The following is an 18610-nucleotide window of genomic DNA, read 5'->3' as shown; positions in this document are numbered from 1 at the left end:
ACAGGGGCAGAGTGAGAAAAGAGAAAGCCTCAACACTGTGCAGGCAATAGCCAAAATATTAGCATTATCAGTCAACACTCTTTTAGCCAGAAATCCAAAAGACCACCATATAGGCTGCTATGAAGAAAATTAACTCTATTCTAGTCACATTCAGTTCACCCCAGTATGCATATGAGATTAATATATACTGAAAATACGATTTGGAGGATATGGTACTTCAGAGTGACTTTCATCCGTTATGTAACTCCAGACTGAGAAAAGCTTTCCCCTCAGTGGTTGCCCCTCTACTATTTAGTAACATTACTTCCCACTCATCAGGCAGAGGGCTATAGAACTGGCAGATGAGAGATTACAGACTGAGAACAATCTCCCTTAAGGCCAAATGTCTTATGGGCTTGAAGGAGTGTGATTTTCTTTCAGGCACTTATCAAACACCAGAGCTTTTTGGAAGAGTTATCTTTGAAAGTTTTCTCAATTATACTGAAAAAGAAAAACACCACCTTTGGCATCCATTTTTATTTTTAGAATGGCAAGTCAGATAAATGCAGGTGGAGAACATTTAAATTCCTGGTGGTGGTAAATTACATCTACACGTGCTTTTAGTTCATGGGCAAGACATGTGGCAAGATGTTCAAAAGCATTGAGCTGAGGATTCAAAAAGCCAGACCAATTAAATACTTCGAATACCTTCATTGGTGCCATACTATACAGTTCATGAAACTACCAGTTTAACAGGACTACTACAGTTAAAATGGCTTCCAATCTATATGGTTCATTGCTGTAAATGTATTAAGCTTTGGAAAACCACATGAACTCATTACATGCAATGTGTTAGACTATGTGTCTACAAATGATGCTTGCAGTAGGAGAGAAAAAAAGGGAAGAAAGTAATATTCAGCTTTTCCCGGGAACAACACAGAGGCATGGCACATCCGAGGACAAAGGAGATGCTGCCAGCTTTCCATGGACAGGCAACACATCACTACAGGGGTTTCTTTGCTCCCCCTGACACAAACATTAAAAGTGATATCGTGAAAGTGAACTTTCAACATTGATTATGTCTCTAAATCTAGTCTCAGGCCACAAACACTGAAAAAGTAGCATTTCTTCACCTCACAGCTTAAAAGCTACATATTTTGCCAATAACCATTAACCCAATCTTAGTTGAGTTTCTCCCACTTCCACTTCCAGGTGGGAATAGAAAGCAAGACAGGTTCTACACTGGTCAGTAAGTGTAATGTGGGATATGAAAGCTGGATATTTTGTGATGTAACATGGTTACTCTAAACTAGTTAGACCAGCTGTAAATCAGTAACTGAACAGAGCTGAGTGGAGTTGGTCAAATCCAGCTAAACAGTGTGTGAGACACAGAACCATAAAGAGGATTTGAGTTGGGAGGAACCTTTTAAGATCATCTAGTCCAAGCCTGGGGTCTCAGGGCAGGGCAACAAACACCTTGCTATTTGCAAAGTGCGTGCCTGCTCCCCTGGCGAGCTGCGAGCTGTGGGGAGAGAAGAAGCATTGGACCTTGTTTGCATGGATGGAAGCTGGTAGAGAGAGACACTCCCTTTGGCAGAGTTCACCGCAAGGGGCAAAAATAAAATTAAAAAAAAAAAATCTATGTTGCATAAACATTTGTACTTCTCCTTCATGGCATTAATTTTATTTTCAAAGTTCATGAGATTGTGGCAGTAGTAAAACCACTGCTATATACACGTACAGAAGTGGCCCTTCACACTGCTTACACCATGCAGGGCTCACCACATCACTTCATTACTTCTGTGCTCTGGAAGCAGAGGAATGGCCCAGTCAGTGCTAAATGGAGATATTTATTGCACACCTCTCCCTCTATTTCTTTCACTTTCACGTGTAAGCTTCTGCTTTCTTCACTGGTAGCAAGTGCAGATCCATCCCCCTGCTAACCCTCTGTGTCATCATAAACTCCTGTTTTACCTCAAGGGTGCCGAAAAAGGATATGCTTGGGGTTGGAGACTGTACACTCATTTCTGAGAAAGGATGGGAATAAACGGAAGAGGTTTTTTTCCCTGTGGCATTTGTGACTTCACCACAGGAAAACTCATCCTTGACTCTTCAGAAAGTTGTGGGGTTTTAAGGTTTCAATGCTCAGAACTTCCCCGAGGAATGTAAATGCTGTATGATGACAGCTTTATGTCACATAAGAGACAATTTGGGCTGCCAGCCTCCAGACAGGAAACATGGAGAACATTAGGGTGCTTTGCACCCAATTATAAGGTGAATGGCTAATGTATGTTTCCCTTTTTATGGGTCATAAAGCATGTTGCAAATGATAATGTGTTAAACCTCATACAGAATCCTCTGAGGAAGATACTATGTTAAATGAGAAAATAAACAGTTATGTCTCTCTGTAAATGGTAAGTTTTATTTTTCTCATTCAGACTACAAACCTCACCAGGTTATGTTTAACTGTGATTTCCATGATTTACACTGCCCTTTAGAAAACATTTCTTCATTTCTCAGAGGATGGAGAGAGCCCTGTCTTTATGATGCATCATATATGTTGAAGTTTGCTAGACAGCAGCATGCAAGGAAGAGAACAGGTTCCTCAGAAGTTCATGGCTAGAATTATTCACATCAGTAACTTCAATGGGGTTCTTTAGACCATTTTCCTACTGTTACTTGAGACTGAAACCACTTGATTTATCCTCATGTAAAAGGCAGCCTTCTTTAGTATGTAAAAAAACATCTTCAGAAATGTTTGGATTTGTATCCTGTTCCCGCAGATATCACGCATACAAGGTTCTCTCTAGAGTCAATTGAGGATTTAAAAGAGGACTTAGGAGAGGCTGTCCAGAGAAGCAATGGAGTCTCTGTCCGTGCAGACACTCAAAAGCCATCTGGACGTAGTTTTGGGCAACTGGCTATAGGTGGCCCTGCTTGGACAAGAGAGGTGGACAAGGTGATCTCCAGGGGTCCTTTCTGACCGGAACCGTCTTATGAACTTTTATTTCAAAAGTTAATGCATAAAAAGCCCAGTAAAAAGACAGCCCGATACCTGCCCTTCTGTATGCATAATTACTGCTGCAATCAACCTTTCTAGAGGTGTCCATGAGGGCAAAATGCTGCCCTTTTTCCTGACTATTTCTACTGTTATTATTATAAAAAACAGTGCCACTAATAAAAACTCTCACAAATAAAGATCCAAGGCTTGTGAAAGGAGTACATGTCACATCATTCTTCCAATTGGTGAGATGACATTTTAGATGTTGGCGTACATCTAAATAAATAAATAAAGCTGAAGCCAAAAGTTTAAACTCTTTATATAATGCAGACTAGCAAAAAGACAGATCCAGTACACATTACTGGGGAAAAAAGTGGTACAGCTAATAGTACACAGCTGTATTTGCTGTAAGTAAATATTTCCTACCTGGCTGTGAACAGTTGCTACAGGGAAGAGAATTACTGAGATCAGATCTCCGCTGTGGGAAGGATTTGGTACAGCTAGCAAACACACATAAGCAAAGAGTGACTCTATAGCACGTCTCTGCTGACCAGGACCCAGCTGGCCAGGAATAAAAAAAATGCAGTGCGGGGTTGCTCTGCTTTTACTGGCAGTTCCTGAAAACTGTTGCAGACAACCCTCTTCAGACTACAGCAGATCAAATTCACCTTTGCAAGCCAAAGCAGGTGCTGTACTGCACACTACCTGGCTAGGCTGGGGAACCGTAAGGAATACATGAGCATATGTGGACACAGAGGGAACGAATTGCTACTCATATCTAGGGAGGTTAAGGCAAAATTTACTCTTATTCCGGATTCAGATCAATGTTTGCAAGACAAGGAGCCTAGAGACAGAGCATTCAGCTAAACTGGTTGCAGTAATTACTTTGAAACACAAGCTAGCTGTCAAAGGATTAAGAATGCATTGGGGAGAAAATACAGTTTATGATTTTCATGCAGGTGTTTCTCACGATGTTTGTAAATGACCCTGCTTTTAAGGTGAGCAGAGTTTGCCAAAGAAAAGAATGGTATTGGTAGAATTGTGTCTAATAAAGAATAAGAAAGGGTGGTCAGCCAGGAACTCCTCTGTAAGAGGAAGAGACCTCCTCACAATGACAGCTCCTGTACCAGCCGCTGCTACGGTGCCTTCCTCATTGACTTCCACATACGTCTTATGGACAACACTTGACAGCACCAGATATTTTGCAAATGACATTGCAGAAAGATCAGCTTTTGATTCTGTGAAGATGTCAGTCATCCCCATCTCTTGCAATACATCATTGAGATTAAAGGTGCCTTCAAGTTTGAATCGGGGGAGATATACTTCCACTGTTGTCTCAAACATGTGTTCTGAAGAGGCCCAGAGGATTAAATTTTCATAGGTCATTGTGCTTTCAATCTACAAGATGGGAATGGGGAAAGAGTTTAAAATAGGTGGGCAGCATTGAGGCATTTAGATCTTCACACAGCATTAATTCAGACAACCAACTTTCAGCGATAGTCCATGATACGTACTGCCTTACCTGCTCCAGCCCACTGGTAGATCCATCAGCCATGTCACCAGGCAGCAGGATGATCATGCTCAGTGACTCCTGAGCATAAGGGAGTTCAAGGATTTGAGCACTTATCTCCTCAATGTAGCCTAATTTAAATCGGCCTTTCTGATACATCATCTGCACAGGTTTTTTCTCATTCTGTTAGAAAGAGGATTACACAGTTGCTTAAGCAATGCAGCTCTTAACATTTAAACTCATTATAAGTTTAATATCAGCACTCAGAGTTTCAGCAGAAATTGTTGTTAGGCTGAATATTTCTCTTTATTTTGTTGTATCTACAATGACACAAAATATCAGCTTTGCCAGTCTTAATGAATAAAGGGATAATTCTTTGGAAAGAAAAAAACAAAACAAAGCAAAAACATTTTCCCTGTAACTGATCAGATAGTGAAGTTACTTAATAGGGTTGCACTTCCAAACAGGCTGATGCTGGTTGGATTTGCAAGTCTTAACTTGGACTGGCATAAGGAGAAATAGCACTGCAAGAATCAGGCTGTCTTCATAGCCTTTCTCAGGCATACTCTTCTAGGTCTTATCTTCCCTTTTTTTTTGTGATGGGGTTGTTTGAAAGCTGAAAGGATCAAGTTTCATTTTACAGTTAGCTATCTTCTTAGCTAACTTCTAAAGCAGTGAAAGAATTCTGGTAGATGACATATTTTCAGAAAAAAAATTCTGTTAGTATTGATGAGCATAAGAAGAAAATGGTGAGTTACAGTTTCTCCCGCTGCTGCAATGCACCAAATATTCGCAGCTATAGACCATTGTCAATATCCGTATTCAAAACCACATTTTTAAAGTCTCAAATATAAGTAATCAGTATGACAGCTCCTCACCAGTGTCTTAACAATGGAATGTGACATGATAACTAGAATACATGTATCTCTAACTTTTTCCTTTGATATATGAGGAACACTCAGAAGATACCTTTACCCATACAAAGCTCTGCAGCTTATGATCAGACTTAGATCTTGTGGATTTTTTTTCTTTTGTTATGGATGAAAACTAATAGAATATTGGCACAACATGGGGAAAGAAGACAAAACTGAATTAAATGAAAATAAATGTTTTTTCTTATCTTTTTTGACAATATCTGTTAGTCTTAAAGGGTACATACAGTACTCGGAGGAATGTACTTGTTAAAGAAAAAACTTTGCAACAATATTTACAATACCTCAGTTAAACAATGAAGGCTTTGGTGATATCCCTTTGGCAGAAAAAGAAAAAGGCTAAAAATTAAAATATATTTAAAATAAAGTTTCAGGTGTTGCAGGTACTATAAATAAATGGAAATACTCTACAAGAATTTCTCCTTTTTCAAATTACAACTATACTTTTGTAGTTTGTTGGGTCCATTTTAACCTCTCAAATGCATAGCTAATGTTAAAATGCATCGAACAGATGAATGCCAGGATGACCCCTTTGGAGTCTATATGAAGTGGGACGTTCAGGTTTGCTGTCATCAATGACAACTCTTTGTAATGACCACTATGTTCAAAAGTGCTAATCAGGGCTAACACTTGTGCCTTGCCAGTCATCAAAGCAAAACCGAGTTGTTGCGAATTCTAAGCCTTGCACGCTTTTCGGTGAAGATTACAGTATTCTGTGAAAAACTCTCCAGCCACCTCTACCCGACAGGAGAGGCCCGTTAAGTACACAGTACACCCACAGGGCAGCTGAGCTCTGGACATTGTGCTTCTATGTTACGCTTGCTTCATTTCTCACAGTATCTAGGGTAAATAATGTTAAGATTCAAAGAACACAGATGTACCTGATTCAGTTTAAAGTCTCTCTGTACTGTCTTTTGTTCCTCAAACTTGTATTTCCAGGATGCTTTGAAGTAGATTACATTTGCCAGCACCAGCAATGCCTTTGTATCGATCACACCAGGAGGGAAGAGTTCCTTGATTTTACCTAAAGAAAATTTTGGGATACACAAGGATTTGTTAGCTGTCATTAAGACTCCAGACTGAGACTCAGTTACTTGTCTGTGAACTTATTATTGGAGAAACATATAAATTCAGTTCTTGGTTTATTCTGAGGACAGGGACAATATTAAGGGCAAAAGCTGGCTGATTGTCACTTGTGACAGTGAGTCTTGCTGGTGGTCACATCTCTCGTATTTGCAAGCATTGATCTATATATAACCAGGTCCTTGGTCATCCTCCCTTCACCGCCAGGCGGTTCCAAGTCTCACCACGGAGCCCACAGTTTCCATCTCCTTCTGTCCTGTCTCTGCATTTGTGGCTCTTGGCTGAAGCAGTTTGTCTGGTCAAGCTTTATAGGTATTATTGCAATTATCATGCCAGGCATAAGGGTGGGAATACAGAAGTATTTGACAACAAACACACCTTTAATTCTGAAAGAATTTACTTGGTAACTTACTCTAATATGTCAAGATGGATGGGAAGACAAATCATCTTTAAGCAGTATAAGACTGAACACCCAGAAACATGAACAAGTCTTTGCTTTTCATACTCCAGAATTTCTTTTTTTTTTAGAGCAGTGGAAGAACGTAGTGACAGTATGGCTATGGTTTTACTTTGTTTTACCTTGTGTCTCATTTTCAACCCAAGTGTTAATTTTTATTCTGGCATCTTCTGTAGCATGTTGGAAGTCCACTGTCTGCAGCACTGCTCCATACAGTTCCTTAGCACACATTAGAAATTGCTGTAAATCAAAATAAAGATTATCAATTGGCCAAATCTGTTAAGCATCTTTTCTTTTTTGAAAGAAATCGATGGTGTAGAACTATTTCAGAAATGGTGAGGGATTTGTTGACTCCATGAGGCAAAATTTCATGTTGGAAACATCAACTATCTGAAGTTTATTGAGAGAATCTTTGAAGAAGAGAGAATTATTCTATTGTATAGACAAAAAAGTGAACAAGCAAAAAGAAAGCCATAACAGTCTTCCCATGAAGGACAGCATACCTGAAGTGCCGATAGGTGTGAAAAATTAGAGAAGATGCAAGATGTGCTGTTTAATGCCAAAGTATCCAAATCATTCAACAGAAATAATTGACAGCAAAGCAAAGATGTGACTATCAAGATACCTGTAGTAGGTAGTCTGGAAACAACTGTCATTCAGTGGAAAGGAGGGAGCTCAGCACAAGAGCTCTGTGCATGAAACTATATGACATCTCAGGTGATAAACCCACTCTAAGCTTACTGCTGCCCCAGTTGTGCCACTCGTAAGCCCAGAAGTAAGTAGCTTACAGACAGCTTGAACAGGCCATTTTTTGGCAGTAGTCAGACCTCTGGCTGACTGTAAACATATGCCAAAAGTGAATAGATATCTGCTTTTTTTCTGTTCCATAGCCACTGATATCCATAGGGTGGTTTTTTTTCAAAACAAAACAACTGGAAGCTGACATTCTTGTCTCTTTCCCATCAGCCCTGAGTGATACAGCTTCAAGAAGCACATCAAATGCTCCAAAATACATGTGAGGGACGCATTATCAGGGCTCACAGTTACAGGGAAGCATGAGGTCAGGGCCACAGCAGGTAGCAGACACAGGTAACTTACCTGCCGGAGTTCAAATCCTTGTTGTATGAAGAGGTTGTTGGCCAGGGTTAAAACATAGCTTTCACCAAGGTTTTGTAGTTGTAAAAGCAGTGCCTGGAATGCTTTATGGTTAAGGTCTCCTTCCTTATTACACTAGGAATATTACAAACACGACAATTATAACAATTCCTCCATACAGATTTGGTTGCTAATTTGCATCCTAATTAGATTATGCTATCAGTCTAATTCCTGTTGTACTGATTTTTAAGTCCAGATACTCTAACCTTGATAGCCTGGTACTCCTTCAGGTGAAATCACCGAAGGCTTTGTTATTGACTTCATGGAAGACTTAGACGTTCATAAGGAAACACCCTATGTTGGCCATTTCCTAGGGCATTAGGCAGACTGTGCGTGTGACCTTGACTCCCTCCAGTGGTAGACTATAGTTTTTTCTACCTGGTAACCTGCCCAGCTGTGAAGAAAAGGTTCCTGAGCTACCCACCCAAGGATGTGTGGACGTACCTGTAAGAGGGATGACCGTCTTTTCCGGCTTTGTTCTGGCTCCATTTCTGGAGCTACTCTCTCAAGGTCAGATCCAAGGCTAATTCTTCCTTCAGCTTCCCCAACGTGGAGCACCTGCAGTTTAAGATGCCAAATTATGGCAATTATAACTGGGATAAAAGAGTTTTTCTCGTTTAGAACATTCACTGTGCCTTCCTGTCTAAATGGCAAAAATTTATGGAAGATATTTTCTCAGATTGAGTCACGCTGAAAAGACAAACTTGGAATTGTTCCTATATTGATGTTCAAATTCACATTTTTATATCAGCAAGCCAAGAAGAACTTGCAGTTAGTCCCCCAAAACGCTGCTCTTCACTACCTCAAAATATTTACATTTTATTTGCATTTTTATTGCTACAGTTACCTTAAATTTCCAAATAAAAAGTTGTCTCGGGCAAAGAGACAAAAAGAAGTTTTTCTTTGAAAACATCAAAACTGACCTTCTGCAATCATTCCTAATCTTTCTGTTATCTTAGGAAATATATCAAAACCACAATGGACCTAATGGAAACAGTTTCTTGTTCCCAATGCGCAGATATCTCACTGAAAAATTTCCAGCAGCTTACCCATTATAATAATGTTGCATCACACATAGACTTCATCTTTTTTACTGAGGATACTGGAACCCCATTGGGTTTTTTTATGATAAGCAAGGGTCCCTGTGCATTGGGTTTAGGTGGTAAGGTTATAGAATCACAGAATCACCAGGTTGGAAAAGACCCATCCGATCATCGAGTCCAACCATTCCTATCAATCACTAAACCATGCCCCTCAGCACCTCGTCCACCCGTCCTTTAAACACCTCCAGGGAAGGTGACTCAACCACCTCCCTGGGCAGCCTGTTCCAGTGCCAAATGACCCTTTCCATGACATTTTTTTTCCTAGTGTTCAGCCTGAACCACCCCTGGCATAGCTTGAGGCCATTCCCTCTTGTCCTGTCCCCCATCACTTGAGAGAAGAGGCCAGCACCCTCCTGTCCACAACCTCCTTTCGGGTAGTTGTAGAGAGCAATGAGGTCTCCCCTCAGCCTCCTCTTCTCCAGGCTAAACAACCCCAGCTCTCTCAGCCGCTCCTCATAAGACTTGTTCTCCAGCCCCTTCACCAGGTTATGGTAACCTGGGGGCTGTGCCAGACCTGACAGAGCTGGTTTGACCTGAGTCCAAAATGAGTCAAGTCTGTTGTGCTGTGACTGGTGAGTGATCTCCTAGTGCTTACCTTGACCCACAAGCTTTTTCAACTTTTCTCCCTCTGTCCTGTTGAAGAGGTGGGGTGAAAGAGTGGATGGGTGGGCAGCTGGCAGCTACCAGCCAAGGTCAACCCACAACACCCTAGTAACCTTGTGAGGAAGGCATGTCTAACTTCACTGTGGGTGACAGCAGCCAGACCATGGACATGGCAGTGTTAGGATATAATGGATGAAGATCTATCAATACAGAGCCAGCTACTGACGAGTACCTATACCTTAGGATTAGCGGTCTTTTGCTGCTTATGGGCACAAATATGAAAAGAGAAGAAAGATCACAGAGACCAGAACTTGCACTGTGGGGAGTAAAGTCACAGTGATCAGAAGGGTGGACTTCTTCACCCTTTCCCTGTCTCCCTGTGTCACTGTGAGCTCTGCAGGTGACATATTTTCACTCTTTATTGCTGTGATAAGTGAGCTAATGTTTCCAGACATTCACGTGCAATCATTTCAGGTTTCCAAAACTCTTCCCATTACCCACACGGACTCATGCTTTCAGGACTCTCCTACCAACCATGAGAGAAAAAGTCTGTCTGTAATTCTGAAACAAAGTCTGATATTCCAGCAAGAGGCTGGGAGAAGGCCAGAGTGCCACGCTGTGGAGCATCACCTCTCCTCACTCAGCTTTTGCTCCATGTGCCGGGGTCTGGGTGGGAGCTTTAGTCAAATCATGGTAAGTGGTGGCAGGAATCATAATGTACCAAGCACAACTTTGAAGGTAGCACCTGTGCTCGTGTAATGCTTGTTTCCTACAAAACCCTAGCACACGTGCTGTGCTAATATGCCAAACATTTCAATTAAGAGAACAGCAGGCAACGTGGAAGCATTGCTGCAGGTTTCATTAATACTTACTTTTTCTATCTCAGCAGCAGTGTTGTTTTTTGCTCCCAGATAGACCAGGGCCAGGGCAAAAGAGATGCTCATTGGAGAGAAGACAATGTTTGTGTCCTCTGCATTTCTGTTGAGCTTGTTGTAGAGATCAAGGCAAAACTCAGTAATTGATCTAGAAATGGAAGCCATCATGAAGCAGCTGTTGCCTGGGAGCACAAAAGAAGGAAATATAACACAGCTTGTTGCTTAGCTAGATCACACTGCGAAGCATCTGTCTACCCTGAAATTGTCCCATAGTTAGTTACTAAATATATAAATTTACTAAATTCTGTGTGTTTGAAACAGCTAGCCTTGCACATATCTGTTGGTCCATACTCCAGAGTAGGGGCAAGGACACAGCACATCTGAAAAAGGACCCATGGTCACAGCATATGTGACTTTTCCAGAAAGGACCAATTTTCTGTCTTATTCCATGGTGTACCTTACTTCAGATCATGGTATTGAGATCAGTCAACTGTGGATTAACATTTTCCTTCTCCAAACTGGTTTGGTGCGTACAGTTATATCAGCTCTTTCCTATTGTAGCAACATACAATTAGTGACAGAAACTTGGAGACAGAAACTATGTTTGCATATAGACACGTTTGGTAACCACAGCTGTGGTATGAGGGTTTCAAACAACAGGTTTATAAAACTAAAATCACTATTAATTAAATGCTTTCATACATATTAAAAGAGTCAATAATAGCTATGGAGGCTGGACCACATATAGAGACACGAACAGTTTGAAATAGATTCTTTCCCACCTCATGGGTTTTCCTGGAGCCACAGATTCAGGAAGGATAAACAGTTATAATTTCCAAACAATGCAATAGCTCAACAGCTCTGAAAAGAAGTCTCTAAGTTCATGCTCAATCATATGACAAGGTCAGTGTCACTGTTTTCTCTTGTATTAGAAACACAACAGTCTGATACCTTTCCCGTGGGTCATTTACATTAAATCCACTCTGCTAAGAACAAGTTGGGACTAAGTTTCAGCTTGCTCCTTGCAAGCAGGAGGCCATTTGAGAAAAAAAAAAGATGTTTAGAAACTCCCTTCCTGTCCCTTAGGAGAGGAATTGTAAAGCTGTTGTGTAGATAGCAGTGGGATCACACAACCTTTTCTGGAATTATTATATCCCAAAAAAACCTCTCACATCACTTTCAGCATCAAACAGATGATATTTTAGACAGAACATCAGAAAAATTTGTGAAAAACAAAGCATACACTCCTGCCTGCTTGCAGACGTACAGCTGTGGCCTGCGATCCAGAAAGATCTTTTATTCAGGGGGATGGTATGGAGAGAAGGCCCTCACATCTTCCACAGCGTGCATCTGGATGGCTCCAGCTTTCAGCCTTCACTGGGACAGGTGTGGGTCAGGTCCCTAGCAAGCTGCCAGAGCTCCTGTCCGTTGAAACGATGGGTGAAGGCATGCTGGGTGATTATTCCCACTGCAAGTGCCCTTTCTCAGCCCTGTGCCGCCCAGCAGCTGCAGACCGCAAGGCCAAGTTATGTGAAGAGCTCCAACCTACGTCACCAAAAGGCTGTCGCTTGCTCAGCCACAAGCCAGACATAAACTTTTCATGAGAAGATGAGGTTCAGGTGCTAGAATTTACCAGAACATAGAGAGGGGATGTGGCTCAGCTGAGATGCAGCATTTGTCTGCACAAACCATCTCAGCCTGCAGCAAGTGCCAAAAAAATAGGAATTAACTCAGCTCACAGGAAAACAGCCTAAGACGGATTGCTGCAGTGGCTTGGAATAGCTGAAAAGTCAAGGTGCTAAATATATGAAGGTGCCATATGTGGCAACTGTAGACGTTTCTTGCCTTTTGACTAACCTGAAAAGTACAGCAATAATCAATGCTTCAACACGTTTGTGACTGACGCTCTGCAGAAAGAAAAAGTTCATATATGCCTCATACCAGGATGTTTGTTTTACTCTGAAGTCCAGAAGTACTTCACGTGAAGATCTAATAAAAAATGGAGTGAAACAGAAGAGAAATACCCCAAAAAGGTTCTCTGAACAAACAAATTAAATATTTACTTAAATCCTTTTGAACAGCTTTTCTGAGCTCTGCTGTTTGTGTCTATTTTTCTTTTAACAGCATAGTCATCTTACCACAAGAAAAAGACACTGAATAATTTCTCATTTCTTGCACCTTCATTACCTACTAGACAGAGCCTTCTGAAAACAAAACTCAGTGCTTCTTTAGTGCTGAAGTTTGTATTGCTCCACCTCTGCAATGCTTGAAAGATCTGAAATGGAGCTGTGAAATCATTCATGGTGAATGTAGGTCATGAGGCATATTGAAGGTGTGCCCAGACCTCAGAACGAGTCAAGGAATAAAAAAGAGTTAATGAACATCCTCAGCAGGAAGAAGGTACCTCCACCCCACCCTACAGGGAGAGCCCAGGATCTGGGAACAGGTTTTAAAAGTGAATGCCTGGATGGCTTAGCAAGGTGGCCACTCCTTTAGAAAAAATCAGTAGGCTGTCATCAGGGTGATGTCCAGGTGCAAATGTTACAGCCAACTCTGTGGTTTTGTAAGTGGGAACTAGTTAGACAGCCATCCTGGAAACCCAGAGCAAGGGAGGAGAGGTGTGGGCTGGTAGAACACTGTAGAATGAAAGGGTTTCATCAATGTATGTTGGGGCAGGCACAAGCACATGAATGATTCCACACCACAGAGCCAAGTGTGTAAAATGTGTAACCATAAAATCAGTCAGAGTTTCAGAGTTACTGCGAGGACAGTGGAGTTCAGAGAATAACTACATCATGAACAACAAATGGTAACATTACTTTTATAAGAGCTTGGTGTGATAAGGAAAGAAAATATAAGATTAAAATGAGTGTTCCAGGAAGACCATAGCTGCTGCTCAGCACTAGTCAAATCGTCTGCTCTGAATATCAGCAATAGTGCAGAGACAGCCAGCAGGATTGGGGCTTTAGACCTGATGAAGGGAGATACTTTGCATAATGGTTCAGTAGCTTTCAACATAGTCTGGCAGATGGAAATCACTAGCAGTGTTATAGGTGAGCAAGAAGCTACCCAGGAAAAGTGCTTCCTTCAGAAAAAAACAGTGTATACCAGAGATCTTGTAAAGATGACAACTTCCGTGGCTGTGTGAGATGATAAACACTCATTTTCTGTAACTATTTATGATCTGCTATCTCTTTACATTTTGTTTTCAGCTAAGGGTAGGTGAAATCAAGGCAAAACCTCTCAGAGAATAAAAAGCTGTGCTCAAAGCCATCATAATTAATAGGTGTATTAGATTATATTATGCAGTCAACAGGAGGAGGCAGTAAATAAGGTGGGGAGGCTAAGAGAGGTATAGCCTTGTTTTTAAGGTAATCCTATGTTTAGTACAAGGTAAAGCAAGAAGGAACCTGTTTTCCTTGGTGCCACATGTTAATTCCCATCTCATGCTTTAATTATTCCACCTGGCTCACATTAACATGCTTTAATGCACATTCTTTTCTCATACATGAAGGAAAACAGAATTGGAAGAAATTACCTGTGTCTGTCCTAGAAAAGGAGCATATGCCAGATAATGCTGTCTCTACATAAAAAAATTCAATGATTGCCAGAAGTTACTTTCTTACTTTTCACAACCCATCAGGCAAAAAGACATTTCCAAGTGTTTCTGTGCTGATTTGGAATGAAAAGGACAAACAACACACGAGAAAAACGAAATTTCCTACAACACAGAAACTCTAATCATCCCCATTGACACAAAACATTTCCAAAGTAACATGCCTAGAACTAAAAGACTAATACATTTCAATATACAATAACTTTACAAGGGAAATCTTACAGTCCATTTTCCAAACAACTCAGCCTCTCAGGCTGTCACTTTTATGCCAGAAAGGACTTATACTGACTGATTTTATTCTTTTCCATCAGCACCTCAAGGATGTATCTTTTCTACCCCTTTCTAGGATAATTATTTTTGCATGAACAGAAAAGGATATACACTGTCCTGTCACAGGCTGTACAGTGGCAATTTATTGCTATGCCTGGTGCAGCTGCACAGGCTTCTCAGCAAGCTTCCAAACATCGTTGCCAAATCCAAGAGCTAATAAGTTGGCAGCAAAGACTAGCTTTCCCACTAACAAACCAAAATCTAAATACTACTCCACCCTTCCTATTTTATATAGTCTTTGTTTCAAGAGCATAAACAATCCCCCGGCAGCATGAATTAGGGTACAGGGGAAACGCTTAAGCACCCAGTCAAAGAACTGCACGCCTTCTCTCTCATCTGGTGAAAATATCAATGGGTTTTTTCTTGTGCTATGAAAACCTGAGGAAAGAAGGGAAATAAACCTGTATCTCCCACTTTGTGGGTGAGTTTGCCAAGGTCATTAGCACCATCACTTCATATGAAGCCCATTTCTACAAGAGTGGGTAGAAGTGCCTGCCCCTCAGCCCTTCTGGAGATCTAGGCAGAATAGAATCTGCTTTTTGGTAGAAGCCACTGAGCTGATCTGTTCTGCAGCAATTAAGAGCTTTCTGGGTGGGTAGAGAGGTCCTGGGGAAATCTGAGATTCAAAAGTCTGTGAAGTTTAGGCAATAATCTTTAGGTTCATAGCTTTGGATGTGTGTTCCCAAATTCCCCATCTAAATCTCACTGAAGACCAGCTCCCATTTTGTGAGCTCTTGTGTCACCTGGATTTAAGCAGTGTGCTTTTCTGCCTGCAGACTGTAAAGGTATCTCCTCCTCTGTCCCATCGATAAACGTTGTGTCTGCTTTACCAGTCTGCAGACTACTTTTGATCTGCCAAGAAAAAGTAACAAGTTATGTTGGAAAAAAAAAAATTGTTTACCTTCTTGCCTGAAGAGTTTAAATGAAGAGCACTACAGCTGAGCTCTGGAACATGTTCTTGTGAATACTGTATTACAAAAAGCTCTCTCGTGAGAAAGTTCAGCCTCTAACCAATTATTGATGATAGCACAACATGTTGCAATTTAATGCAAATGTCATCAACATGAAGTTCCCCGCAGAAGACTAGGAAATGTGTATCTAGCAAAATGTTTATAGTATTCCTCTCAAAGCTGCCCAACAGGTTTGGCAGGCAATATCTGCTGGCAACATCTCCTGAGTGCAAAGCCAAGTCACCCTCAGCAGGAAAACTAAGCATTAAGCCTCAAGATCCACGGCTGTACTGCTGTGTGTAGTCCCATTAAAATCTGATAGAGTCTGGCCTGGACCAAGGGTGTTCAGGGTTCATGCCAGGTTTGAGCAAAGCCTAGTCTGGAACTGAGCTTGCCTGCAGAGACAGAGCAAATGAATGGGAACTGCGTAAGCTTCATGTTGCCTGCAGCCATCTCTCTCTTTCAGGTAAGGAGTCAGCTTCATGTGTATGGAAGGAGCTTAATTAGAGAGGGGAAAAAGTATTTCCTTGAACTGTAACAGGAATCCCCAGCCAGCAGGTATTTTTTTAAATTGTTCGAGTTAAGAATAAAAGGAGTGTTTGATTACTTAGGTTACATCTCCAACATAAAGCGAGATGGAAATAATGAGATGGGAAGCATGGAGCTGCACCAACACAATGTGGAGCTAAGGTACCACACTGGGCTATGGTAGCTGGACTCAGGGATCAAAATTAAGTCCTCTGGGGATGTATGTGACTTTATTGCAAAAAGAGTGCAAATATTAAACGAAATAGTAGAAATTCCACAAAGTAGAAGATCAAAGCATTCATAATTTACCAAGGAAGGGCATATTGAATAAGGCCTTGCCATCAAGATTGCCAATTTGGCCAACAAATGCAAGAAACCCACCTCCAGAAGCAGTTTCCCTACTTGCTGAGCATGTGTAATAGAAAACTTGTATGAAACAATCGCCTGTAACTTTTGTAATAAATGGAGCGCAGAGGCTCAAATGTGCTAAGGTTCATGGAAAAGCCATCAAGCACCCAAACTTGCACAACTCTGTACTAAAAACAGCGTCTCAACTTGGCACGTGAGACTGGCTATTCACTCGCAAGGCAACAAATCTGACTCTTCAGACAACAGCTTCACAACCCTGAAATTTTTTTTCTTTCCTTTCTCACCTCTTCTTTCTTCCTACAAAGCACAAAACTGGCTTTGGATTCAGAGGACACGTGAAGGCTCAGGCATGGTGAGTGGGAAAGGATTAAAGAAGAAGAAGGTCTCTCAGCACCATCTTGCCCTTCCCACACTTCCCTGCTAGTGCTGAAGCTGGGCCACACTCTTCCTCAGGTGTGGCTCCCACCAGCTTTGTTGTTCCCTGTTCCTCTGCTAAGGTCTTAGTCCAGCTGTCAAGGCTCCAGTGCCCATCAGAAAAGAGTGATTTGCAAGCAATGCAAGATACAGTCACAAAACAAGTTACTTCTATTATTTTCCTCACTTTTTTCTTGCTTCCATTTGCCACTCACTTCTTTGCTTCTGGTTTTACTTCCTGCATGTTTCTGTGTTCCATAGTCTTCCTCCTCAGCTCTTTCTGTCTCTTTATCTGATTTTCTTTTCTAAATCTACTTCTGCACATAACCTTACCGTGTATCTTTTCTTATTCTACCTTCATGACTCTAACCTCTTTTCAGTGGCAGTCAAGTATTTTTGAGTACGTTTCAAGACTTTTCTTCTTCTAGTTTCTGTGTTTTCTCCCTCCCTCCTATGTTAACATTGTTCCTCCACTGATTTATTTTATTGCTCTGTACATATATTCCCTCAGAACTTCCTTGAGATCAGTTTAACTGCTTTGCCTCAGGAAACGTCAAAGTATTTGCAAATTCTGTCTTTTCAAGGCCCTTGAGATAGGATATTCAGGTTTCAAAACTGTACTACTTTTCCATGGGGCCAATTGGCTCCACATGGCATTCCAAACACAAACCGCTCTTCCCCACAAACAACTTTTGCTATCACAAGGCATTAAAATGTATCCCTTCTGCAAAATGCTCAGAGCGGGAAGCAGGCAATGCTTGTGCAGCTGAACAAGTGTTGAGATGACTAAACACATAACACTGTGGTTTGCAACTGCCTGCAAAAGCCAGCCACAGCTTGCTTGCTTCCATCAAAGCTGTCACCCATCACTGCATTGTAATGTTCTGTTGAAAGGTGAGGTGGAGCAGCTTGGTGATCTAAGCAAGTCCTCAACAATATTCGCTTTCTCCATCGCAACCAACACATTTCAGCACAGAAGTGTTCCTATACACAAGCTCCCACACACATTTTCCCATGTCCTTCCATGCAATTTCTTGCTCAAGGCCCAGAGGCCAACATGGGTGGAACCAAACAACAGACCATAACAGCGTTCCTCACACCGGCAGGAATCTCACCATTACTTCTCCCTCGTGTGCTGCAAGATGGATAATCATACTGGAAAGGGTGGAGAGAAGAGGCAAAAGTAAAATACTGATCTGAGGTTTTCATGGTCAAGCTACCCTGTTTATAAATGATCAATAAATGGGTTTGCACTCTGTAGACTAAGGCAGCTTTGTATCTCTACATCTGCTTGCCTTGCATAGGCTGTGGTACCTTGATATTAGTCAGTAGGTGGAAAAAGGAGAGCCCCACCCAGAGGCTGTGTTTCTCTCTGCTTTCATGGGACAACCCTTCTGGCAAAGGTATCGACAAGGAGCTCTCTGAGAAGACATACTTACTTAAATTTGTATAGATGTGCTAAGTGCTCTGATCAGCATTTAAACAGAGTATGACTTCCACTAAATGAAGACTGACTTCAGTGATGGAATATTTTCAAAACCTGATAAAGCTGAGAGAGTGATGTCTGGACTTTTCTCCTTCCAGAAATCTCATTCAGGCAGAAAAAGAGGAACAGTGCAATCTGCTAGAGGTTTTCATCAGTCTAGCAGAGCAGCACATATGTAGCAATAAGTGTGATTTGTCCCACTGGACAACTGGAACTACC

The 18610-nt window shown here is 41.4% G+C and overlaps 1 protein-coding gene across 2 annotated transcripts; it reads right to left on the bottom strand.

Moving 5' to 3' along the window:
- Nucleotides 1-3960: 3960 nt before the first annotated feature.
- LOC138718873 (leukocyte elastase inhibitor-like) lies at nucleotides 3961-15703 on the bottom strand. 2 transcript variants are annotated; one of them, XM_069853556.1, is made up of 8 exons: nucleotides 15546-15703; nucleotides 10696-10880; nucleotides 8562-8675; nucleotides 8061-8192; nucleotides 7085-7202; nucleotides 6304-6446; nucleotides 4503-4673; nucleotides 3961-4378 (listed from the first exon to the last, which is right to left on the bottom strand). In XM_069853556.1, exons 2-8 carry the CDS (start codon nucleotides 10864-10866, stop codon nucleotides 3974-3976), a joined length of 1254 nt encoding a protein of 417 aa, XP_069709657.1. In that variant the 5' UTR covers nucleotides 10867-10880; nucleotides 15546-15703; the 3' UTR covers nucleotides 3961-3973. The 2 variants fall into 2 exon arrangements, with proteins under 2 accessions (XP_069709657.1, XP_069709656.1); XM_069853555.1 differs by lacking the exon at nucleotides 15546-15703 and adding an exon at nucleotides 11650-11741.
- Nucleotides 15704-18610: the final 2907 nt, after the last annotated feature.

Source organism: Phaenicophaeus curvirostris, chromosome 3 (genome assembly GCF_032191515.1).
Source record: "Phaenicophaeus curvirostris isolate KB17595 chromosome 3, BPBGC_Pcur_1.0, whole genome shotgun sequence".
NCBI classification, from domain to species: Eukaryota; Metazoa; Chordata; class Aves; order Cuculiformes; family Cuculidae; genus Phaenicophaeus; species Phaenicophaeus curvirostris.
Note: the sequence above shows the minus strand (reverse complement) of the source record. Positions and strands in the feature narration are given on the sequence as shown.